Raw genomic sequence first — 25,635 nt, 5'->3', positions numbered from 1 at the left:
TCTGGGAAAGAAAAATATCCCAGACTCACACACACAAAACCGTACAACTTCTGCAGCTGGCGTTTCTGATTAACAGCCCACACCTGGTAATTTGGAGGGCTGGTCCTGGTTGATGACCCAGCTTTAACCCATGCAGCTGATATGAATGTGACAGCTTTACAGCCCTGTAAAGCTAACCAGGCTTGTACATAGTTAAACAACCTTGTCTAACATTCCTTTTTCTTCTCCTGTATAAACCTGCTCAAAATAATAACAGCTAACACTCTTAATATGTTTATTGTGTGCCAGGCACTGTGCTAGTAGCTTACATACATTAATTCATTTAATTTGAATTCAATCCGATTTCAGGCACAACAGCTACCATATGAGGTACATACTATTATTATCCATTGTTCACGGGTGAGGAAACCGAAGCACGGACAGGTTAGATCAACTTGCTCGAGGTCATATGGCTAGAAAGGGGCAAAACTTGGATTGAAACCAGGCAGCCTGGGTTTAGTGTTTGTGTTCTAAATCACCTCATTACACGGCTTCTCCCAGGATACTGGAAGAAATTATTGTGTTTTGTTTTCCTTGACTGGTGCCTTTGCTAACAAGTTTATGATAAATCTGGACCACGTGCTCACAATCTAAAACATGTCTGAAATTGGCTCTAACAAGATTAAAAATGATGCGGTGGGAAAGTGACCAAACTCATGAGGAGGAAGAAAAAAAAATCCCAGGAGAATAATCTATCATTCTTGGTCCATTTCTTTCTTTTTTTTTTCTTGGTCCATTTCTCTACGTGGGTGGGCAAGAAAGCACTGTCTGAGAGCAGGTGCAGCTAGTTAAAAGAGAAACTGCAGCTGAAGGTTGTGAGGCCTGGGTTGATGGGTGCCCTTAGTTTAGCAAGCTGCCTGGGCGGGCTCAGAAATGCAGAGACACAGCTGGTTTGCTGGGGTGGGGGTGGGGGTGGAGGGCTAAATTGCTGCGAATGAGGATGGGAGAACAAGCATTTCCGATGGGCGTGGGGGGAGCCCTAGGAGATATCAGCAAGCTGTGACCTGAGTTGGGTGTGGCAGGACAGGAAACAGCTGATGGGTTTTCAAACAAGAGGGCTACCATTTCCTTGTCTGCCCTGCTTAGCTGAGATGTCGTTCTTCTCCATCATCCTGACTTTTGGTCAAAGCCTAACATCAGTGCTGCTTGTACCGGTCAGTGCTGAGGGGCCAAGGGGCTGCAGTGGGGGTGGGGGCGGGGGTCCAGCTTGGGGAGGAGGGGGCCTGGAGGCCACAGGCACAGGGCGAGCTGCTGGGTGGGAAGTCTGCCAGGAGAAACATAAGCCACCCTGCCAGCCTCAGAGTTATGGGGGGTCCCTGGGTTCCCACCAGTTGCAGGTTGGACAGTGCACAAGGGTGTCCAGCCAAAATGGCATCTAGCTCCTGAAACCTAGCACGTGCTCGGCTCCCAGGCCAGGGCTTTGGTGCAAGGCTCTGTCTGCCCGGAGTGGTGCCTCTTCCCAGGCCATGTGGGCCGCCAGCAGCCCTGTGTGGAGCCTCTGCCTAACGATGAAGACTTGAGCCCCCTCAGGCAGCAGCCGCTTGGCTCCCACACGCAGTGCAGGCGCTGGGCTGCTGCTCTAGACCATCCTAAGGCAGAGGAAGCCCCATTGGGCCTCTCTGGGCTTCATCCTGACTCGGCCTCCCGCCTCTTTCTGGGGCCGCTCTAGGCCAGCCTCCTCTGGGCAGCCTGCCTCTGCAAGTGTGTCCAGGCTATGGGACTGCAAAAACATGGAGACGGGGCCCATGGTGGGGGTCCAGGTGATAGGCTGTAAGCAGTAGACCATCTGAGTTTGCTAATCAGGGTTTGGTTTGGTTTGGTTTGGTTTTGAAGAAGTCAGAGCAGACTCAAGGGTTTGTTCATTTATTTATCCGTTCGTTCCTATTGTTTACAGGGATCTGTACACCAGATACACTGATTTTCTTTTCTTTTCTTTTTTCTTTTTTGGTGGGGGGATTAGGTTTATTTATTTATTTATATGGAGGTACTGGGGATTGAACCCAGGACCTTGTGCATGCTAAGCATGTGCTCTACCACTGAGCCATATACCCTCCCCCTGATAGTCTCACAGCATACCTTTAAGTATTTTAAGTATTTTTCTTCCTAAATTACAGATGAAGAACCTGAAAGGCCAGGAGTAGCTGGGACCCAGCCCCTGTCTGGATGGTACAGGTCTTCCAGCTGGGTAGGGTGGGGTGATGGCATCCCAGGGTTCGCAAGGGAGAGGCTGGGCCGGCGAGGGCTGTGCCAGCACTTTTCGTTCCCTTCCACAATAAGAAAGTAAGAAAGGCGTAACAGCCCCATGTCAGAGATGAGAAAATGGGCCACATGTCCAGTGAGTGACTAGTCTGAGGTCACCAAGCCAGACTGGGGTGCGGCCAGGTAGCAAACTTGCCTTTGCCGGTTTGGTGGCCAAATTCAGCTTAAAGTCCAGAGCAGTGGGTGCCAGGGACAGGGCTGAGGATGGGGGGAGGTTTGCGGGGGAGGTAGGGGAGCAAAATCAGAGTGGGAGGCAGTGGGTGATTGAACATCCCAACCCCAGCACACACCCTGCCCCGGAACCTCCTTATTCTGGGCCAGGAAAGAGAGGCTGGGGCCATTTTAGGTCCCTCTTGCCTTAGGTGACGCACAGAGGTCATGCGCACCATGGTATGAGGCCTGGTGGAGTGCAGGACACTGAAAAAGAACCAATGAGCAAATGAGGAAGGAAGAAAAGAATAAATGAAAAGCCACGCTCAAAGGTGTGTCTGTCTGTAGGTGCATGTCCTCCTGCGGGGTCACATCCTTCTCCTCCTGGTCTTCTAAGCTCCTGGGAGTCCGGCCTGGCCGGAAGGGCTCTGTTTGGGGCGTCCTGGCAGGAACACAGGTCTGGGAGTGAGGACTCCTGTGCTTGCTTGACTCCTGGATCTGCTGCTCCCTGGCAGTGAGACCCTGAGCGAGTCACTTCACCTCAGCCTCGGCCTCTGCACAGCAGGCTACTAACCATAGCTCAGGAGGCTGTTGTCCACAACAGTCCACTAAGCTTCACGAAGTATGATGCTCTGGACCGCTATTATCCTTGTTACAGGAAGAGTCAACACTCCTGGACAGAGTCCACAGGCAGCAGGGTGGGCAGGAGATTGGACAGGAAATGGGGAGGGGAGGGACGGCTTCAGGCTGAGTGAGGGCTGAGAAGGGGCAGTGGACGCCCCAGCAGGCTGGTGCTGGGGGAGGGGGTGCTCTTGGTTGTCCCAGGCCAGACAATCCCCTACATGCATGTGCACGCCCCACTGCACAGCCCAGCTACGTCCTGCCCACCCCTCAGGTTCACCTCCTCCAGGAAGCACTGAGCGTTGCCAAGCTCCAGCTCAGCTGGTTCCTCACAGTCACAACTTCACTGAGTCTGCCTGATTGTCCCAGGAGGTAGGTGACAATTATCCTGAGTTTATACCCATGTAAGCTATGTGTCAGGGAGGTGAAGTGATCTGCCTAAGGCAACACAGCTAAGAAGCAGCAGAGGCAGGATTTGAGTGAGAACCCGGCACCCATCTTCCCCTGTGCTTCCAGCCCAGAGTATGGGCCCCTGCCCTCCAGTCCCCCTCCCCCGGGAGCACATTTTCAAGCTTAGGGAGGGCCCTCGTTCTGCTCCGTGAGGCCTGTCTCAACTTGTCACTGTGTGGGGAGCCCAGCATCCTGGTAGAAGTGTGTCAGGTCACAGTGACAGTCCTGGCTCCCCAGGGACTGGCTCCCAGCCATAGCCCTCGGGAGCAGTTAGCACTCCACCGGCACTGACCCAGAGTCACAGAGTCAGCCAGTCAGGGAGCCCCTCAAAGTCCATAGGGGTGCTTAGGACAGGAGGGGTTGTAGGAGTGGATGAGAGGTGGCCTTGGTTCTGGGCAGATCCTGGCTGAGAAATAAAGAAGGCTGTTTATGGAGGGAAGACACAGGCTGCGGTTAGATGGGCCGCGGGGAGCTGTGCAGGCCTTTCACATCCAAGCCAGATCCACTTCTTCGGTTCACCAGCATCCCCTGCTGCCTCCCACAGCCTGGCCAAGCAGTGGCCCCCACAGTTGCTCCAAAATGCCTTTGCCCTCAAGGCTTCATGCTGCCCCTTCTGGGGATGAACAGGGGCCATGGTCACAGGCAGGGCTCCGACTGACCAGAGCCTGACGCAGCTACCCTCCATCCTCCGCTGTCAGCACCCACCGTTCGGTCACAAGAAGCCCCTGTGGACTTCTGGAGGGCGCCACTCAGAAGATCATTGTGGGCAAAAACCATGCCAGGGGCAGCAGGGGTCCCTCTGATGGCACACCGGACACAGGAGCCACAGGGGTTTCCGAGTCCCTTCCCCTTAATTGAGCAAACCCATCTTAATGCCTTTTGTCCCTATGAGGATTGTCCTGGTGTGTTTCCTGGTGGTTGTCTTAGAGCTGGGATGGGAACGGGGCTAGACTGGAACTGGGAGCCAGGATTGGGTTGAAATGGGCTGGGAGCTGGACACTTGAAAGCAGGAGATTTTTATTGGAAGGACTTGGCTGCCCTCTCCCTTCCAGCACTGAGCCTTTGGCGAGAGGAGGGACTGGGGAGGTGATTTTGGCTTTCTGGCCTTCCCATCATGACTCACAGAACTTCTCCTTTCCAGAGAAGGGAAAGCAGACTTTGACCCCACACTTTCTCAGGGTCCCAAGGCCTTCTCAGGAACTGGCCTGAGGAAGGAGGAGGAATACAGGTTCCCCGAGGGCTTACTGGCGTCTAGGCCCCATCAAGTGAGGCCACTGGGCGCTTGAGCCTCACCACTAACGTGGGGCAGGATCATCATCCCATAGTCAAAGGCCCTGGAGCTCAGAGAGGTGAACAGCCTTGCCTGAGGTCCCATAGCCATGAGTGGTAAGTTGGGATGCGGGACTGGGTTAAGCGGCTGATGGCTTTTTTTCACCAGATTATCCTTAAGATGGCAATGCTTACAAGGAAGGAGGCACTGCTAGAGGGGTTTGGCACCAGAACAGTGAGGCAGGAGTTTCAAAGTGCAGGGCTTTTCTGGACTAAACTGGAGACTCTCCGCAGGGGCAGACCCCCCACCCCTGAGCCAAAAATCCTCCCCCCGTTGTGTCCTCCCCAGCTGCGTGTATTTGCCTTTACTGTTGCTGGGGCGCGAGTCTCAAGGCTGACCACAGCCCAGTGTCAGCCCCAGGTCGCCCTGGTCTGTGGGCTTTGACTTGGGGTGAGGCTGACTTCCTGCCTGTCTGGGTCCTCTGCACCACTCACACTGGTTGGTTGCCCAGGCCTGACGTGCACTCCCTCACTCCCCACTCCAAGCCTGAGCAGTACCTCCGTGAGACCCCCACCCCAGTCAAGGCCTCTCTCCCTGGGCCAGAGCTGCTCTGAGTCTGGTGGAGGGAGGCAACAGCTGGCTTCCTGTGGTGCTCACCTCCTGCCCTGTGGTCAGGGTGTCCCTGCCACCTGCCTCCCAGCCCCATAGCACTGTTGCTCAGCCCTACACCCCGCCCTTCGAAACTCTCTCTAGAACCTGGAGGCAGTTACTATGACTGTCTCTATGTTAAAGATGCAGAAACTGAGCTCAGTCAGGGGACATCTTGGCCTGTCCCTGACCCCAGAGCCACTCCACTGTGCTGTGGCCCCACACACTCTGACAACCTCTCAGACCTCGCGCACCTCCTTTTGTCTCTTGCAGGAAGCCTTCTCTGACCTCACCAGCCACAGCCCACCCCCATCCTACCCTCAGCTCCCTAATCTGACCCCAAATGGCTTTGCTTCCTTCCCAAGGGGACCTTGAGGACTTGACTGTCCTCTTACCCTTCCCCCACCCACCTCCCTGAGATCACAGCCAGCCTGGGGTCCTTGAATAAGTAGAGCTGGTGAGGAGGTTTGTGGGTGCTGATCCAGGGTCCCAGGGATTACTGAGAGAAGCCTTGTCTTGGAAGGGGCTCCTCTGCCTCCCAGCTCCCTACTCCAATCCCAGAGGGATTCTTCTGTCAGCTCCATTGCCGTGCGCTGGGAAACCCGCTTCGCTGGGAAACCCGCTTCAACGAAAGCTGGGGGGCACCTGTGGGTGCAGAGAGACTGACAGGGCCTTGCAGCCTGGCCCCTTGGCCTGCCTGAACTTGCCCCAGCCCTGGGCCCTGAGGTCATGGAGACCTCCTCAAACCCCTTCCCAGGGGAGCTGTTCAAAGGCAGACAGGCGTGATGAGGTGCTAATTACCGAACTAACTGGAGCCAAGTGAGCTACAGATGGCCTGGTTGACAGGAGGTAGGGACTGCAAAAGGGGAGGGGGCTGCCCACAGAGGGTGAGGAGGGAGGCCACAGCCCAGGTCCAGCACAGGCTGTGTTCGTTCAGGAATTGTTGATTCACTAGCACTGACCAGCTGCCTTGCAATGCGTCCTGGTCTCCTCCACACCTAGGCCCTGGCCCTGGCTTTCTCTCCATGAAAAGATTTGTGTTCTGAGACCATGCTTATTGGAAAGGTTCACTGAGAACTGGGGGCAGGGTGCTTTGCTCTGAGCGGGTGCTGGAGGGGTTGGGAGGCCCACCCCTCATCCTGGGGCCTCCAGGCCTGCTGCAGCCCAGGCAGACATGGGCTGGGGGCCCCAGAGATAGCTTGTGAGGACAATGGTGACATCACTGAGCTGGGTCATCCTGGAAGGGTCTGGGGCTCATGCCAGCTCTGACTCTTTCTGGACCTTGGCCTAAGAACAGGCCTCTGTGGCCTCCCAAGGGGGCCTGAAATCCCAGAGAGATGGATTTGTGCTTTGTGATGATAGAGGCCTCACAGATGGGGGACGAGATTGACCTCCAGACAGAGGGCAGAGGAGTGAGTGCGGCCACTTTGATACAATCAGAAAGGAAATACCCAGCGCCTTCTTCCCTCCCGCAGACTCCTCTCTTCACAGCCCACCTTTCCGGCACAGTAATTCTCAGCACCCTGGAGCTAGGGGAGTCTTTGGCCACCTCGGGCCTGTCTCAGCACTCACAACGGCCTAGGTGTCTCAGCCCACCCTAGCTCTAGCCCCAGTGGCTCCCGTGGCTCCTGACCACTCTCTGCCCTCTCTCTGGTCTCCAGGCCTTTGTTTCAGCTGTTCCCCCACCAAGCATCCCCTCTCTGCTCCCTCCTGCCCACTTAAGTCCTGTCCACTCTGCAGGCTGTGGTTCCATTTGCATCCCAGACTGACTTTTTGCTTGACCTGCAGCCCCTGACCCTGCTCCTCCACACCCCTCAGGGGCCCAGGACCCCGACCAGACAATCAAGAGAGAAAACTGTGAAGCTAAACATCTCCTGTAGGTGAGTGCTTGTCCTCATTCTCCTTTCTCCCAGGATGCTCTGAGAACTCAATTATGGGTATGAGAGGCCATTGGCGGTACTACTGGTTTAATAATATGATAATTGTTCTGATTTTCTGAGTCCCTACTTCTGAGCCAGGCATTATGCTAGGTACTTTCCAGGCATATCTTCTCACAACAACCCTCCAGGGCTGGAGTTTCTATTATCTCCACTTGTCAACAAGGAATTGGAGGATCAGAGAGGCTAAGCAACCCATTCAAAGTTACACAGCAACTAAGTGACAGTCTGGGGACTCTCAAATCACTACCCTCACAATGGGGGGGTGGTTGTTTTTTTTTTGCCAACCTGTTTCCTTCCCCCTTTCCCCTCCCTCCCTGCCTGTTATCCTCTGCCTGGTGAGTTTGCATCATTACTAGGGCCCAGGGGTCCAATTAGGGGACCTCCCCAAGGGAGCTGACTGAGGCAACCCTGGTCCCAAGGGGGCCTCCCTGAGCTGAAGTTTTAATTAGCCATCACTGCTCTTCCTGAAACTCTGACCTGCCTGTGGCTACACCAGCCCAGGCTGGCTTTGTGGCAGGAGGCAGGACTGGCATCCAACCCAGCAGCACAGCCGAAGCCAGCCCAGTATGGGAGGGAAGTGTGCCTGGGCCTCTGTCCCACCACAGCTCCCTGGGTCCATATCAGTATTACCTCCTTTAATCCATTGAATGGATTAATAAAATAAATGAATGAAGTGACTTAATCTACTCAATGGATTACATAAGTTAATCATGTTAATATTTGTGGAGCATTTAAAACAGCTCTTGGTACATGGTTATGGCTATAGGAGTTTTAAAAACTCAAGTCAGCAGGAATGGGGGAGCAAGGGGCAGAGTCAGGGCACAAGGACATTGTTGGATGTGAGGATGGTACTTTCCTGGGTCACCTGGCAATGCTGGGTGGCCCACGTGTGGGCTGTCAGCATCTGTCATCCTTGCTCCCTTGCAATGTGGGAAGCTTGGGGTGAGTACAGGGCGGGGCTTGGAGAAAGGGAGCAGACAGGTATGGAGAGGAGGCCACGTGCCAGGCACAGCACTGGATGTTATAGACTGTGCACTGTCTGCTGAGACAGGGGTTATCATCCCATTTTTACAGATGAGGCAACTGAGCTCAGCCAGCCAATCAACATGTCCAAGGTCACACAACCATCGAGAGACAGAGCAGGATTTAGACCCAAAGCCTAAGCCCTGTAACCTGGGAAACCTGACTCCTCGTGCCTCCCACCTCAGTCCACAGGGTGGTGGTCAGTAAGGCCACAGGGCTGCACCCCCAGTCTCTAAAAAGGGAAAAGTGCCCCTCTCTGCTCCCACTCAGCCTCTCCTCAACTTCTCAGAAACCTGAGGGCTCTGAGTGTGGGCGTTTGTGTGGAAGACCCTGGAAACCCCTTTCCTGGGGCAGGGCTGTGAGTCTAAGCTGAGAAAATGATAAGGAGTTTCTGAGGTTGCAAATCTGAGGCACCGCTCTCACCGCTCCCAGGCACATGAGGCCTCCTGACCGTGACCCTGGCCTCGCTGGCCTGACTGCATGCATTCCCCCTCAGCAGCAGTGGCTGTGCCAGTCTGAAGCCAGGGCCCAGCCCTCAGATGCAGTTGCCTGGTAACCAGCCCTAAGTGATGGAAACCCCAGTGGGCCACTAACAAGGGGGCAGCACCAACCACCTGGCCCAGACCCCACTGCCCCCGCCAGCCTTAGGAAGTCTTCGGGGGTCAATCCACCCAGCCTGCCCTGGTAGGAGAGGAGGGTGCTCTGGCACCAAGGGAAGGGGCCGGGACACAGCCAGGAGGAGCTGGATTAGCAGCCTCCCATGACCCTTGAACTGGGGAGCTAGGGGAATGTAACTCCCTGTGGAGGCCAAAGCCTAACTGAAGGGAGGCGGGCACTGGGCAGGAGTCCGTGTTGTGGGTACAGGCTGCCCAGGCCCAAACCGCCAACCTGGAACAGCTGTGCTGCTCTGCCCAGGGCACAGGGGCCGGGGGAGGGGATCCCCAGGGAGAGGGCCTGGATGGGGAAAGGAAAGGAGGTGATTAGGGAGGTTGGCAGAAGTCCAGACACGGGGTAGGGGGAGCAGCCTCCTGCAACACTGAGGGAGAAATGCATCAGCCTCTCCCCTTCTCTCAGGGGTCCCCCTCCCTTCTCCTGACACCCCCAGCCCCAGGCTGGGGGCCTCCAAGGAGGGGGCTGCAGGCAGCACGAGGCACAAGGCACACAGGTGGAGCTCAGCCAGGTGTTTTTCCCTCCTAGGTCTGGGGGTGGGATGCGGAGGGAGAGCTGGCGTCTGAGGCCTTTGGGAGGGTTCTAGGCCCGCCTGCCCCAGACCCTGGGCATATGGCTGCCCCTCTATGGGCCTCAGTTTTCCCCTGTTGACATGCAGGCTGGCAGAGGCTGCTGCTGGTCTGGGGTTTGCTGTCACAGGTCCTGAGAGGCTGAAAAGGGGTGAGCAGGGGCTTTTGGAAGCAGAGGCTCCTCTTAGACTCTCACTTCTGGGCCCAGGAGGTTTTTCTGCCTTTCTTCCCTCTCAGATGTGTAGCGTCCCCCTTTGCCGCAAACCTTCACTCCATAACCATGGTCTGACTCTGCCGCATGCTGGACACTGGAGTCCCAGTGCACAGGCAGACCCAGGCCCTGCCCGGGGGGAGGTCCCTCCCCAGGCTAGTAGGGGACCCAGGCTTGTAACCAGGCAATTTAACAGCTAGAATGGAGATGAGTTCAGAATGCTATTAAGGCCTCAGAAGAACTGACCAAACCTAGCCTGGAGCTCAGGAAGGTTTCCTGGAGGAGGTGGCCTGAGCGAAGCCTTGAAAGCTGACAGGAGTTGGCAAAGAAAGATCTGGACAGAGAGAACATGCTTCAGAGCATGGAGGTGTGACCCAGCGACGAACTCTGGCTGGCTCTGGAGGCTGCAGTGACAGGCTGGCTGGAGAGGGTCAGTGGGGAGGCAGGCCAAAGCCGGAGTGGGAAACTGGATCCTGAGGGCACTGGGGAGTCATGGGAAATGCTGAGCTGAGGGGCAGGGTGTGGCACATGAGACAGGATCACACATGAGCACGAGAAAGACCTCTCCGGAGTTGGGGAGGGAATGTTTCCCATTGCTTCCAGCACCTAGTCAGAGCCCCTCTGCCCCTCAGGCTGGGCTATGGTGCAGCCAGAACAGGGACCCTCCCCAACGCAAGGGCCTATTCCTCAGGCCTCCCTTGGGCCACAGCAGCCCTGTCCCCACACGAGCACACATCACACTGGAGTGCCATGGTCTCTTTTACATCCACCTCTCTCACTGCTCGGGAAAGCAACACCAGGGCCCGCTTCACTGCTGGCATAAAGCCTGGGGGTCCTCAATGTTTGGCGGAAGGAAAGATAGGAAGGGCAGTCAATCCACCCTGGCTGTTAAGTTAATCAGAGCATGTTCCCCCTCTGCAGTAAGGTCCCCAAATTATTGTGTGCAGGCTTTGTTTCTGGCCAGAATGCTGGTGGTCATGGTCTTCAGAGTGGCCTAGTGAAAGGCCTTCCCCCTTTCTTGGTCTTTGGGATCTCCCTTCAAGAGACTCTGATTTCCTCTGGAGGTGAGGTGGGGCTCCTCCAGAGTTTTGGGGGGCTCCCTGCTCACCTAGGCAGAGTAGCAGGTTACTGCTCCCCATCGGCCATCCCTGCAGAAGGAAACTCTGGTTTACATGCACGTATTTGGGAGGTGGCGCTGATCAGACCCCATCACCGTGCCCCACCTCAGGTCCCATCTTACCCGGATCCCCTAGGATGCCCTGAGCCCAGGCTGACAGCCACTGGTACAGCTCACCTCTCAGGCTCTGCGTGCTTGGGTGGCAGAGGGTTCCTGACTATCACCTGTGCCTAAGCCTTCTTTCAGAAGAGTTTGAGGTCACACAGTCCTGGGGTGGGGGGAGTCCCAGGTCCTCCATTTCTTGGCTATGTGGGCAAGCCACCTCCCGCTCCTCCTCTAGAGCTACCACTGGTTGAGGACTTACTATAAAACAAGCTGTGAACTCGTTGGATGTTCATGCTTATTTGACTAATGAGTAAACTGAGAGGTTAAGGGGCTTGCCTAAGGTCACACAGCTCAGTAGGAGAGGGATGAGGAAATAGAGATGGCAGAGAGTGCTGTAATAGCAATCTGGGGGCCTCCCTGGAGGAGGCAATTTCTATAGCCAGGTCTGAAAGGATTGGGGAGAGCATTGCTGTGTGATTTGAGGAAAGGCACCACACTTCTCTGTTTCTCTTCCTGTAGAGTGGCTGCCAGCAACATATCTCTCTTCTCTGGGGTGAGAAGAAGCTCCTCTGAGAAAGGAAAGAGATTTGTAAATAGCAGGTGTGGCCCCATTAGAGAGAGTGACATTGTTATTAATAACCATGTGTAGGTAAGGAGCTGAGGTTCGGGGAGTTGACCTCTTATCTCATCTTCCCAGGGAGCCAGAAGGAGTAGTCAGTGTCTGGGGTGGGGTGGAGCCAGAGAATGTGCAGCCCCAGTGTGGTGGGGGTGGGGCAGCGTGAAACCTCCCTTCCAGGCTTTTCTATGCTACTGTTCTTTGTTAATACCAGTAAGGAAGCCCACATAAGGACAGACTGTTCCCTTCTCTGCTTTTGCTCACACTGTTCAATCCAGCCACAATACCATTTCTCCTTTCCGAGATCACAGCCTAATAAACACACGGGGCGGGGGCTCCCAAGGCAGCCACCTGGTACTGGTTAGCTTCCTTCATCCAACAGAGGCTTAATAGGCACCTCTCTCCACAGGCTTCGCACACGACCCTTGGGTTAGAGAACAAGAGGGCAAGGTCAGCCTTCAGGAGCTCACGGTCAGCTACAACTGTACGAGCTTCTCATGGTTTATGAGCAATTTCCCACACTGATTTTGTTAGACACTCACCTCCATCTGTGAGGCACGTTTCATGGTTCCCATTTTGCAGGTAAGGAGATTGAGGCTCAGAAAGTTACAAAGTGGCTCCCAAGTCTCCTGCTCTGTGATGTTTCTTTTGTAGTTCAAGGTGTTTAAGTGATACCAGAAAGTAACGGACAAGACATTGATTAAGGGAGCTGCTGTCTTTGTGAAGTGTCCTTGAATTAAGATAAGACTCAGTTGGGCCACAGAATCTTAACTGGCCCCCCTAGGGTCTCACCAGGCTCAGAGAGACTGGAGAGAACACCGGCCAGCTGAGCATACAACCTGGGAGTCCTAGACCCTGAGAGCTGAGAACACTGCCCTCCCCTCAACCCCTAATAACCAGGCAGAGGCGGGGGAATGGGTGTCGTGGAGGTGGGGACAGAGTTATTGAGGAGCAAGGGTGAGGAGGAACAGCCTGGGAGCTGAGGCTTGGCCATGACCCCTAGTTGTCAGTACACAGATGCACTTTCCTGATTCCAGCCTGCCTTGGGAAAGCCTCAGCCTTCTCTGAGTCTCTGCTCCCCAGCTCTCTCCAAACTAAGGACCCTCCAGTTTTCAACTAAGTGATACCCACTCTGCTGCCCCCAGGTGACCTTCACTTACTCTTCCTCCCGGCAGTGTCCCCTCCTCTTCAGCCCCAGCTGCCCTAGCTGCTTCCTTACTCTTGGAATCTGCGGTCTCAGGCCTGCTCTGCCCTCTGACTCAGGCAGCTCTGACCTTTGGGATCTGAGCTGGTGGCCTGGGTGGTTTTGCACCATGAACTTGCACTGACCTTTAGCATGTCCCCCTGTCCCATCCCTCCTCCCTGCACACACTTGTCCCCAGTCCTTGGGCAGCCCAGGAAATGTGAAGGACCAGGTTTTTCAGAGAAGGTAGCAGCACTGAGGGGTTTCTCATCCGATATCAGAGGGCCTAGAGAAGGCAAATGGGGACAGCCCTTCCACCCCTCCAGCCCCTCTCCTGGTAACAGACCATTCTGGGGATGCTGGAGATGCTCCCCTCATCCCATCTCCCAGGCTACACGTGCTCAGGCCTGTTTTACTGAGGGAGATTTGCCAAAAAGGTTCAGAGATACCCACTGAGGAGGCCACTTAGCAAACCTCCCAGCATCCTCATTCCTGGCTCACTCCAGGGATGGGGAAATCACCCCTTCCTCAGACAGGCGTGGTGCCCCTCAACAGGGGTGGAGATACTTTTGTCTGCAATTTGCCTTCACTGGCTGCACCAAGATGAGGGAGACAGACTAAGGAGTCCTCTCCAGCCCCTAATGCAACTGTACTGGCCAAAAGTGCCAAATATTTTAATGCAAACTCTTCTAAGCCTTAAGACACAGCACCATGATATAATACCAGTTTTACTAAAATAAGGAAACTGAAGTTCAGCGAGGTCAAGTGGCAGGCACCAGATCACATAGCTAGAAAGTGGCAGTGAATGAATGATCTAACGGAGTGACTGGAGACGTCTGATGGTTCGGTGGGTTCAGACAGTGCACAGAGCCCGCGGCCTGGTCCCAGGAGAGCTGGACGACGCAGGCCCTCCGCACTCCCGGGCCCAGGGGAGCGCAGGCTCCCAGAGGCGCCGCCGGGCTCTGCCCCCACCGCGCGGGCCGCCCCGCCCCCGCCCCGCCCCCAGCCCGCCCCGCCCGGGACCGCAGACGGCGCCCGGCGGCGGCGCGAACGGCCGTGAGGAGGGTGGCTCCGGCCTCGGTGCTCACCGCGACTTCCCGCGCAGGGTCCGGCCGGACAAGGACCCGCAGCCTCGGCGGCGGTGGAGAATGCGGTCGCGGCCCCGGGCAGCAGCCGCGGGAAGCCGGTTGCCTTGCAGGTAGGAGCTCGCCCGCTCGGCGGGCGCGGAAACTTGGGCCGAGTTTGCGGGCGGCTCGTGGGGAAGGGGCGGGTGGCGCTGCCCCAGGGCGCCCCTACCGGCCGGCCCGGGGATGGGGCGCGCTGGGTCTGGGCCGAGTTGGCGTGGCTCCTGGCTGCTGCCGCAGGTCCCCGGCGGGCCGGCTGCCGGGCAGGGGTCGCGCTGCTGCTCCGACTTCCCTCGGACTACGAGGCCCCCGGGGCCTGGACCTCCGGCGGGACGCCGGATCCTGCGCAGGGCTGGCGAAGCGGAGCTCAGGCCGAGCCCTCGGGCCTCCCACGGGGTCCGGCTCACGTGGACTGCGGGCGGAGATGAGGGGGTGGCGGGGGTCTAGCCTGGGGGACGGCGGGCCCTGAGACGCCGCGGGGCCCTGGTCGCGCCCTGCTGGGACGGGACGGCCCTGCGGTTTCTTTGCTATGGCTTGACTCACTCTCTGGCTGCAGCCCAGGCTGGCGGGATCGCCCCGAGGCGGTGGCTGCCCAGACTCTGCGGCCGAGCCGCCCCCTGCCCTGTCCCTCCCGCCAGTCGTTGGGTGTCGGTCCGTGGGGCCCGGTGCGCGGGCCTGTCTGCATGTACACGTGTGCGGGGGCCCGAGCTAGGGGAGAATGCAGTTCTGGAGGGACGTGCGTGCAGATATGGGCCAGGAACGTACTTGCAGACATGGGTTTGCATGAGTGGTGGCGGCCTGTGTATCAGCCTGCTGGGGTGCACGTGCGCCCCAGTGCCGCCGGGCAGGGCGTGGGAACACCCGGAAGCCTGCGGGGTCGGGTGCGGCGGCAGCCCCAAAGCCAGGTCGTCTGAGGGCCCCAGGCACTAGAGTTTTGGGCGAGGCAGGTAATGGAAAGGGGGTGGAGCCAATCCCGCGACCCTTCCCCCTCCCCTGGAGCCTAGGCTGCCCCTAGGTGCGGTTTTAGCGTCAGCAGGGCCGAGAGCCTCCGCTGGGGGAGGTGTGAGAACATGGGAAGGGGGCCCGATTACGCTCTCTTGAGTCCAGTCGCTGGCCACAGCTGGCAGGATCACTCTCTTCACCCTGGTCTTGCCTAATGTCCATCCGGAGACCCCTTGGGAGGTGGAAGAGGGAATTGGGCCTCGGAGTTGTTTGCTCCCCCTGCTGCTTATGGCAGGGGTGGCAAAGCGGGGGTGAGCTCTTCTGGACCCTGTGAGAGGTTGGTCCTCTCAGCCCAGCCCCCACGTCAGCCAGCGAACAGCTCAGTATCCCAGACAGTGATGTGATCCTGCTCCCTGGGGTCCCGCTCTTCTTCAAACGATTGCTTGCCTCTTTGTGTGTGTGTGTCAGGGAAGGAGGCACCTACATTTTGGCTACCATCTTGAGTGGGGAGGCGCCTACCTTGAGGGAGTGTATACTGGCTCTCCATCTCCTACTGGCAGGAGGTAATGTCACCGCCATACACTTCATAGTCTTCTGCTGGCTCCCTGGAGCCTCCACCTCTCCCCCAAAGACTCTTGAGGATCCCAAGTAGCCTCACCTTTATTGGCTGGGTCCCGGGGGTGTCTCAGGAAGTCTCCAGGGCAAGGGCATGCAGTGGGCAGAGCCCAGGAGAGAAAGAATTCTGGGCCCTGGGCTGGGTGGGGAGCAGGCCCCAGGGAGTACGTCAGGGAGGTGAGATAGAGTGAGCACTTAATTAATCCAGAGCTCCCCAAGGACAGGGGGACTTAGCACCCCCAACAGCATGCAACCTCTTGCAGAGTTGCTGTGCAGCGGGGTGGGGGCTTTCCCCTTGGGATACAGGGCCTGGTCCTAGGGCATTGCCATGGGTTTTGTTTTGCTGACGCCCCTTCCTGTCTTCTCGGGAGCATTCCCTTCTCCAGGCTGACCTGAGCTGTTGGATTCTGGCCAGGAGATGAGCCAGCTTTCTTTCTGAGAGTCTTACCTGGCCTTCTTGGTGCACTTAGGCTGGGATGAGACTGGGCATTGGCCCCCCATACTACCCTTGTCTTTTCCTGTCCCCAAAATGTGCCAGTCAAACTTGGAGCCTGTGGCTGGCATTGGCCACCAGCCAGAAGGGAAGAGAAGGCCAAGAGAGGAAGTTGGTCTTGGCTTGGTGGTGGTAGAAACCTGTGACACCTGGCCCATGACCTAATCATAGCAAGACGGCTGATGCATCCTTTCTAAGCCACCTGAGGGTTTTGGGGAACAGGGCATTGAAGCAGGTCAATGTGGCCCTAGCAGACTGGCCTCAGATGACCCCTTCTGGGCCACTGGGTGCCTGCTGCCTTGAGGAAACCCACACTTGACCTCTCCGGGCGTGGGTCCCAATCCTTGTTTGGCCTTGCTTCGGGACCTTAGTCTTTCTCTGGCCCTCAGGTTTTCCATCAGTACAATAGGGGTCATTGCCAACTAGCATTCTGTGGCCCCCGGGGGCTCCCTCCTTGGAGTCACATCCTCCCACCTCCCCACCTGCTCCGTGGTCCTGTGCTGCCCCCACGTGTCTTTGAATAGCCCCAGCTTAGGGGCTGGGATGGACACAGGCTTTCCTCCCCTATACTTTCGGGAGCTTCCTGTTGGCACCACAGCACCATCTGCTGACAGCCTTTGCTCTCCGGTTGGGGGAGGAGCTAACATGGGGGTGGGGCTTGTACGAAGGGATGCCTGGGGCTGCCTCTCCTGGGGGACTGCCCTCCAAAACCAAGCCCAGTGACTGTTGTTCTGGGCCTGGGGACCTGGGTTGCAGGCCTGGCTCTGCCATTTTTGATAAGACTGGCAGGTCAGAAGGCAATCTAGAGTACCACAGGAAATCTGAATTTGTAGACAATGCCTGATTCCACATCTTGGCTGCAGGGGGCATCTTGAGATCACTATGGCATCTTGGAATAAGAGCTAGTAGTAGGAGGTAGGAAGGATAAATGGGTCTCCTCATCTGTATACAGCTGGCAGGGTAGGGTGGGAGCTGGAGGGTAGCTAAGCAAAGTGATCCTCAGACTGGACCTTACAAAGCCTGAAACCCCAAGGAAGGGGTCTTGGGAGTCATGTGGAGGAAAGCTGAACAGACGGGGCTCCTGGAATGGGGCTGGGAGATATGTTAGGGTTGCCGCCCAAGAATTCCTTAAACAAAGGATTCTGCAGCTTAAAAAATAAAGTTGGCTCGTGCATTCATTCCTTCATTCACAGTCTTTATTGAGCATCTACTGAGTGCCAAGTTCTTAGGTGTGGCAGTGAGCCAGCGAGAGCAGCATTCCTCTGTTGCTTTGCCTGTAGCCTGTTCTTCTGACAGCCCCTGCCTCTCTCCTTCTCTCTCCCAGGTCAGCGGTTGAGTAGCTGGGGCCCTGGACGGCTTGAAGCCTTCGCAATGGCAGAGAAGCGGCCCCTGGGGGCCCTGGGGCCTGTGACATATGGCAAGCTGCCCCGCCTCGAGGCCGACTCCGGGCCCGGGCACAGCCTGCCCCCCTCTGCTGGTGCCCAGGACCCCTGCAGCTACAAGGGTGCCTACTTCTCCTGCCCCATGGGGGGTCCTCCTAAGACAGGGTCTGAGCGGTTGTCATCCTGGACCCCATACCCATCCTTGTACCCTACCAGCATGGCAGGACCCCCACTTCGGGCAGACAGCCTGCTGACCAGCTGCCTGCTCTACCGCCCACCCACAGAAAGCGCCGAGAAAGCACAGGACTCTGGCCCTGTTGATCTCTTGCCCTTCAGCCCCCAGGGCCATCCCTACCCGGGCCCCCCACTGGCGGCACCCAAACCTGTCTACCGCAATCCTCTGTGTTATGGGCTCTCGACTTGCCTGGGGGAAGGGTCAGCGAAGAGGCCACTGGATGTTGATTGGACGCTGGTGACTGGATCCCTGTTACCCCCGGCCGACCCATCTTGTTCTCTGCCCCCAGCTCCTGCCAAGGGCCAGTCCCTGGATGGCACCTTCTTGCGTGGGGTGCCAGTTGGGGGATCTGGCAAAGACTCCTCGGTGAGCTTCTCCCCGTGCCAGACATTCTTGGAGAAGTATCGGACCACACACAGCACGGGCTTCCTGGCCTCCAAGTATGCAGGTCCTTACTCTGGGGACCCCAAGCCGGCATTGTCTGAGGGGTCCCCCAGTCCTTGGACCCAGCTGGCCCAACCCCTGGGACCAGCCTGCCAGGATGCGGTGCCCACCCACTATCCACTGCCCCACCCTGCACAGTCTCTGCCTTGCCCTCCAGCCTGTCGCCACCCGGAGAAGCAGGTCAGCTATGGCTCAGTGCTTCCCCTGCAGCCTCTGGGAGCCCACAAGGGGGCCGGATACCTGGCTGGTGGGCTGAGCAGCCCCTACCTGAGGCAGCAGTCAGTCCAGACACCTTATATGCCCCCAGTGGGGTTGGATTCATATTCCTACCCCTCTGCCCCACTCCCAGCACCCTCTCCAGGCCTCAAGCTGGAGCCACCTCTTGCCCCACGCTGCCCACTGGACTTTGCCTCTCAGACGCTGGGCTTTCCTTATGCCCGGGACGACCTCTCTCTCTACGGAGCATCCCCAGGGCTCGGAGGGACGCCACCTGCCCAGAACAGTTTGCAGGCCATGCCACAGCCCAGTGCCTTCCAGAGGGCGTGCCAGCCTCTGTCTGCCAGCCAGCTGTGCTCTGAGCCCGTGAGGCCTGCAGAGAAGCCCGTGCGGGAAGTCGAGAAGATGTGGCTGCCCAGCTGCAGGAAAGAGCAACTCCAGCCCCAGCTCGATGAGCACCCGGGGGCACCCATTGTCATTGGAGACAGTCCAATTCCCCGCACCCCACCGGCGCTCCCACCCTGTGCCCAGGGGCGCCAGTCTCTGCCACCGGATGAGGGCACGTTGCCACCTAGCTCTCCACCGATGCCTATTATCGATAATGTCTTCAGCCTGGCCCCCTACCGTGACTATCTGGATGTGCAGGCGCCTGAGGCCACAGCTGAGCCTGAGCCTGAGCCTGCCCCAGCCTCCACTCCCACTCCTACTGAGAACCACGACAAAGACTGCAGGGGGTCCCTGCCTGCCCAGGAAGCCCCCTTGAGGGTGCACTCCTCACTTAAGGAGGAGGTGGCACTGGACTTGAGTGTGAAGAAGACTGTGGCAGAGGCTCCTCCCGTCCAGGTCCCTCGCCCTACCAAGCCCACCGCAGCCGAGGATGCATCGGGCATTGGAAACACAGTCTCAGGCGTGTCAGGTGTAGGGGACACGGTCTCAGATCTGGAGGGCCTGAAAAAGATAGTCACAGAGGCACCAGAGCTGCCCGGGGTGCCAGTGACCTCAGAAGCCACCCCAAGGACCAACTTCCACAGCTCCGTGGCTTTCATGTTTCGAAAATTCAAGATCCTTCGGCCAGCCCCCTTGCCTGCAGCCGTGGTCCCAGCCGTGCCCACCTCGGCCCCTGCCCCTGCACAGCCTGCACCCACCCCTACACCCGTGCCCTCTGGACTACAGATTCTCACGCAGCCCTTGCCCATGGCCTGCTTCAACCTGGCACTGCCCAGCCCTCCAGCTGTAGCCATGGCCTCTCCCACCTCAGCCCCTGCTCTGACTCCATCGCCTGCACCTGCGCTGGTTCCAGCTCCGGCTCCTGCTCCAGTCGCAGGCCCTGCTCCAGCTTCTACTCCCATCATAGCAGACTCCTCAGAGCAACACTTCGCAGGACTGCACGCCTCCCTGTGTGACGCCATCTCAGGCTCAGTGGCTCACTCCCCACCTGAGAAACTGCGCGAGTGGCTTGAGATGTCTGGACCTTGGGGCCGGGCAGCATGGCAGGACTGCCAGGGTGTGCAGGGGCTGCTGGGCAAGCTGCTGTCCCAGCTGCAGAGCTTTGTGTGCACGCAGCGGTGCCCCTTCCCCCATGTGGTGCGGGCCGGGGCCATCTTCGTGCCCATCCACCTGGTGAAGGAGCGGCTCTTCCCGCGGCTGCCCCCCGCTTCCGTGGACCATGTGCTGCAGGAGCACCGTGTGGAGCTGCGGCCCACCACGCTGTCGGAGGAGCGCGCCCTGCGGGAGCGCGCGCTGCACGGCTGCACTTCACGCATGCTCAAGTTGCTGGCACTGCGCCAGCTGCCTGACATCTACCCCGACCTGCTGGGCCTGCAGTGGCGGGACTGCGTCCGCCGCCAGCTGGGTGAGCATGGGGCGGCCCCAGTAGCCACCGGAGCTGTGTGAGCGAGTGACAGGTGTGTGGGCTGTGTGAATGTTCACAGCCAGGGGCTGAGGGATTCCTGTGCCTCTGGAAAGAACTTGTGCTGGGGAGGGGGCTGGCCTTCCAGGGTGGGCTCCATGGACCCGCAGCCCTCTTAACCCCCAGCCTCAGTGAGTGTCTTCATGGCCTCTTCTGTAAGCCTCTGAACCCCATGGGAATTTGGCCTTCCCTGGCACGGCGCCCTCCTAGATTCTCTCCTCTTCCCCATCTGTTATGTCTTTCCTGTCTTTGATGAAGGCTTCTTCTCTGGTGTTCCTGGGGCTCTGATCAGCCCTGTTTTCTATCTGAGGTCATTTCCCCTGTGTCTGTGTCCCACCCCAGTGCTCCTCTTCTGAGCCTGAGCCCCAAATACCCAGCTGCATGCCGGACCTGGGATCTCTCTGACCCTTAACTCCTCCCAGACCACACTCCTGAGCTTTCCCCTGAGCTCACGTCCCACCCCAGTCTTTTCCATCTCAGTGAGCAGCACCGTGCTTACCCAGCACCTCATCCCCCAAACCCAGCAGGAGCCCCACCCTCCGCCCCAAACACTTGCCTTTTAAATGTGTGGGTTCCCACCCTCCTGGGTATTTACGCTCACAGAAGTGACCCATAAGTCAGCGCGTCGTGTTGTGGTTCGCTTTTCCCTACGACGTGACGCCTGTGCCTGGTGTCCGCCAGTGCGCTCTTTTCATGTCTGGGAGCGTTGTCTGAGTCAGTTCAGGTAGCTCGAACTTGCTCTCCGGAGCGGGCGTGGTGTGTATGATCACATTTCTTCAGTCAAGATTTTGGGGATGATGCCTCACCTGCATCAGAACATCTGGCATCGAGGCCTGAGGCCCACTCTGTTGTCTTTCTCTCCCCACTCCCCTGCCTTCTGTCCTCCAGGCCTCTGGCTGTCTCTGTAGGAGCTGTTCCTTGTCCCCTTTCCATTCTAGCACCAGGTTGGTGTGGAGAGGGGGCCTGAGGACTGAGGTGCAGATGTGGAGCTTGGGGTCTGGGTGACAAGTGTTGCTGACCCTGAGCACTGAAGAAGTTGGGGCATTTGTCCTAATGGGGTGCAAAGAAAATGCAAGCACAAACCTTCTGTTCCTGGGTGAGAAGGAATGAGGGTGGGTGTCATGTATCATTCTCAAGCCCCCCAGCCTGTCTTCTCTACATTTGGGCTGTCAGGAGCCCAGGGAAGGACAGGTCCATTTTTCCTGGGCTGCCTGCTGGGCAGTAGGGCCTGGTAACGAAGTGACTGGGGCCCAGTGTCCTGCCACTGGCTGCATTTTTGTGTCCCCATCCCCCTTCCCTCCCTGACCTGTGAGTCTTCCCCAGTGTCTTTGGAGCGGGGGCCACCCTACAGTGGTGTCCTTAGAAGTGCTCTCCTGACAGCCTCCCTTCCCAGCAGGTGTGCTCTTGGTTGGGAGCCCTTCTGGTTCCCTCCACTCCTCCCTCTATCCCCTCCCTCCAGGCACTGCTCTCAGGCTCTTGCTCCGACTCTGGGGGTGATGATGGCATTTGTGTGGCAGGGCCCTCTCTGCTTCAGCTTCCCTGCCTGTCCAGTGGGCCTTTGGACCAGACCAGTGGTTCCTGGCCTTTGTAGCCCCTTTCCTCTTGTCCTTGCATCCAAACAGCTTCTCCTGCAGGTACCCTCATCATAGAGTGCTGGCGTCTCCGGGGAGAAGCACACCCTTTCAGCTTGACGGGCTAACCGTGTGGCCGGTGGGAACATGCCGGGGAGGGTCATGATGGCTGTGACCCTGCCCGGGCTCTCCTGACCTGGACAGTAGAACCACTGGTCTAGAGTGCTTTGGAGGCGAGGAGATGGGACCTGAGGGTGTTGGGGGTCTGCAGCCTGACTGTGTGTTCATTTTCCAGGTGACTTTGACACTGAGGCTGGATCTGTGGCCTCCTCACAACCCACCGTGGCCAGAGAGGAGCCAGACAGCCTAGCCCTGGCTTGGAAGTCGCCTGCCCCCAAGGCCAAAAAGCCCGGGAGGAAGCCACCAACCCCTGGCCCTGAGAAAGCAGAGGCAACCACTAGGGGAGGGTCCCCTGGCACCTCACCCACCCCTGCTGCCAGCGCCAGCCCCCCCAGCCCAACGCTGAGGGCACGCTTCCGCAGCCTGCTGGAATCCGCCTGGCTCAATGGCCTGGCCCTGCCCACTTGGGGCCACAAGGTCCCAGGACCGGACCGGACCGCGCCCTGCCCACAGCTGCTGGGCGGCCAGAGCCATCACCTGTAGCCTTGGTTGCCACTGCTGTCTGGAGATCCGGGGGTCATTCTCTGTACCCCTCCCTTCTGCTGGTCCAGCTGCTGAGGGCCAGGAGTGGGCATGGCCTTGGGGTTTCTCCAGCTCTCACCCCGCCCCCCGCCCCAGGCTGGCCTGAGAGCCCCTGAGCTTTTAACTTGAGGGCCTTTGCTAGAAAAGACTACTTCCTGTTTCTTCCTCAGAGAAAACACGTGGGCTTTGGAGCCCTGCAGACTTGGGCTTGGACCCTGGCTCCTGTGCTCCTTGCTGTGTGACCGGGCGGGCCAGTTCCTCCTGTGCCCTCAGCTCCCTGTTTGTAAAATAGAACAACGCAGCCTACCTCACTGGGTTGTTGTGGGGTGACGCCTGACACACACCCACCTCGGTTTGTCCTCTGCTTTCTGCCCAGGGCAGGAGCACAGATCTCAGCCAGGGCCTACAGTAGGAGGCAGAGACCAGCAGAACCTTCCTCTAGAAAGCCTTCATGTGTCATAGGACTTGGTTTTCTGAGTGGTACATTGTCCAGTGTATATGACTCACACGCTTTCTAGAATCATCTCCCAGGAAAGCCTAGGACTACAGCCCCAGAGTTTGGAGTTGGGCCCTACCCCCCGAGCCTGGAGCTCCCTGAAGGAGCCTTCCCTTCCCCTCCCCTGCTACAGGGGGTCCAGGGATACAGCCTGGGGCTGGCATCCTTGTCCTGGGCCTGCTGCTCTCACCCCTGGGAGGTCCCAGGCCTGTGCCGAACTGACACCAGTGACTTCTCTGAGCTGCCTCTGCACCTGGTGTGTTATCCCAAGAAATTGTGTATTTGCCGGGAGCCAAGCAGCTGCAGGGACTCAGGGACTAAAAGGGACAGGCTGAGTGACAGCTCAGTCCTGGGGGGTCTCCAAAGACATGGACTGAGGACCTGGCCCTCCTGAAGTCAGGGCCCATCAGCCAGGCCTGCTGAGGGTTCCCTCCTTGCAGTGTGCTGAACTGAGCCAGAGGCTGGCAAGCTGGGCCCTTGGTCTGGCTAAGGTTTGTAATAAGGCTGTGGGCCCTGGAGGCAGGCCATTAAACATTAAAGCATTTGGGTTGTTTTTGGACCTGGGGCCTGACTGTGTGTTTGGGGGGTGGTCATAGGCTTAATATGTCATCACCAGGTCCCAGCCCTTCACTTGCAGGCTGCAGCTCTCCAGCACCCTGTGCCTGCTTGCTCTGGCTATGTGGGCCCTTGTCACATGGCCACTGCTCAGCCGCTTCTCTGCTCAGGAAAAGTCTCTGCCTCCTGAGACCCTTGTGGGTCCTGGTGGTTGCTGGTCTGTGGCCCACTGCCTGGTGAGAAATGCTGGTGACCAGCATTTCTTGTGCCCCTTTCCCTGGACCAAGGATGTGCCTACCAAGGTCTACGTGGAACAGAGCTGTCCCCGCCCCTCATGCAGGTGGCTGTATCCCCCTGAGGATGGCCCCTCCTACACTTTAGCTGGGCTTGGGTTCCCCCCAGACACCCTGTCTGCTGGGCTCTGTTCCCACAGAGGTTTGTTCCCAGGGCTGCTGAGGTAGCTTCCTGGCCATAGTCTCCCACTCCACCTGGGCAGGGGCCAGTCCACGAGGGCTGGTCTCACCTGCCAGCATCAAGTCAACCCTAACCTGTGGGTCTTACCTGAGCTCAGCTACACTCTCTGTGTGGCCCTATTGCCTCCTTTATCCAGACAGGCTGAGGAATTCCCTGACCTGTGAAGCGGACAGGCCAGGAGATGAGCAAACTCCAACACACATGGTCACGGCACTGACGAACTGCAGGAAGAGTGCCATGGATGCTCAGGAGGGGCCTAGCCTAACCTGGGGCTGAGGCGAGGTCCTGGATCCTGGAAGAGGTGCTGCCTGAAGGGGGCCTGGAAGACGTAGGTAAACACGTAGGTGTTGAGCACAGCCCGAGTAAGGTGGACGGCAAGGAAGGCCTAGGGGTGCGGTACTTGGAAGAGGGTGCGGTTGGAGTGGGGGACGGGAGGGGGCGGGGCCAGGAGACAAGGCTCAAATCCCTCAGCTTCTAGCACGTCAGCTCACTCAGTCCCGCAGCCTGAGAAGCCGGGGGTGTGGGTCACGCCCGCTGTGGTGCGGAGAGTCGCTCAAGGCGACCTGTGTAGGGAGAGGAGACCGGACTGCAGCCGGGGCGGAGTCACTGAACCCCAGGCCCTCTGCAGGCCCGCCAGCCGCCTCCACCCGATTGCCTGGGCCTTGCTGGATTTGGCTCTGATTCTTTCCTTCTTTACTTTTTTCTTTTCCTTCCTTTTTCCTCTCGTTCCTTCCCTCCTTCCCCGCCGTTCCTTCCACACCTACTGCACCCCTGTTACCAGGCAGGCGTACATCTCGCCAACAGTTACAGGGCCGGGTCTGAGGCCTCAGGACAGGGCCCAGCACCGGAGTCCCTGGGCCCACCTGTGGCCCTGGAGACCGGAATGGTGCAGAGTTGGGGCTCACGGGGGAATGTGGCTGCTCCCCTCACGACAACTTTGTCCTGGGACCTCAGTTTGAAGAGAGAGACCTAGCTCTTGCCTGAGGGTCCTAGTAAGGGAGGAGATATGACAGTGTCCCAAGGAGCCCCAGCCTCAGGCGTTGGGGACAGGACCAGAGCTCTGCCCTGGAACTCCTGTTAGGCAGGCAGTGCTACCACCCCTCACGGTTTGTCACAAAGCCTGTTCCATTCATCGGTAGGAATATTGATGGCTAAGAGCTGAGGGCCAGGAAGGGGGGCGGAGGGTGGAGCTGCGGGCGCTGGTGCCCCCCACCCCTCAAGGAGACTGGAGCAGGGCTCGCTCTGCCTTGGTTGGATGTGGCTCTTCTGGCCCCGGTTCCCCTGTAACTGTCCAAGACTTCCGGCTGGGCTCCCAGGCAGGGCTTTTCAAACAGAATCACCTGGAAATGGTTTCCTGGGCCCCATGGAGAAGGGTCTTAGGCAGAGCCCAGGAATCTGGGTTTTAACTGAACTCCCCAAGGTGACGCTGAGTCAGGAGTTCAGGAACTATATTTTCAGTAACATGGCCTCCTGCTCCCTCTAGGTTACAGATGGGGAAACAGGTCCAAGAACTTGCTGATGGTCACATCAGGTCAGGGGCTGTCAAGCCCCAGAGCCAGTCCTGAGGGTTCTGGGCCAAGTGGGGAGGCCAGGAACCCTCTGTACCT

The 25,635-nt window shown here is 58.1% G+C and overlaps 1 protein-coding gene and 1 long non-coding RNA gene across 3 annotated transcripts; both read left to right on the top strand.

The window, feature by feature from the left end:
* The first annotated feature begins 1,048 nt into the window (after positions 1 to 1,048).
* Positions 1,049 to 13,824, top strand: LOC135319575 (uncharacterized). The gene is made up of 3 exons (XR_010378314.1): positions 1,049 to 1,193; positions 7,226 to 7,317; positions 12,097 to 13,824. It is a non-coding gene; the product is annotated as an uncharacterized LOC135319575 (long non-coding RNA).
* Positions 13,825 to 13,899: 75 nt separating this feature from the next.
* Positions 13,900 to 22,598, top strand: C29H15orf39 (chromosome 29 C15orf39 homolog). 2 transcript variants are annotated; one of them, XM_031440812.2, is made up of 3 exons: positions 13,900 to 14,068; positions 17,369 to 20,173; positions 22,097 to 22,598. In XM_031440812.2, the coding sequence occupies exons 2-3, from the start codon at positions 17,416 to 17,418 to the stop codon at positions 22,462 to 22,464; spliced, it is 3,126 nt and encodes a 1,041-aa protein (XP_031296672.2). In that variant the 5' UTR covers positions 13,900 to 14,068; positions 17,369 to 17,415; the 3' UTR covers positions 22,465 to 22,598. The 2 variants fall into 2 exon arrangements, with proteins under 2 accessions (XP_031296672.2, XP_031296673.2); XM_031440813.2 differs by having other exon boundaries at positions 17,369 to 20,225; positions 22,097 to 22,235.
* The last annotated feature ends 3,037 nt before the right edge of the window (positions 22,599 to 25,635 follow it).

The sequence above is a fragment of the Camelus dromedarius genome, chromosome 29 (assembly GCF_036321535.1).
Source record: "Camelus dromedarius isolate mCamDro1 chromosome 29, mCamDro1.pat, whole genome shotgun sequence".
Lineage (NCBI taxonomy): Eukaryota > Metazoa > Chordata > Mammalia > Artiodactyla > Camelidae > Camelus > Camelus dromedarius.
The sequence above is the reverse complement of the archived record's forward strand: the minus strand, read 5'-3'. Positions and strand labels throughout refer to the sequence as shown.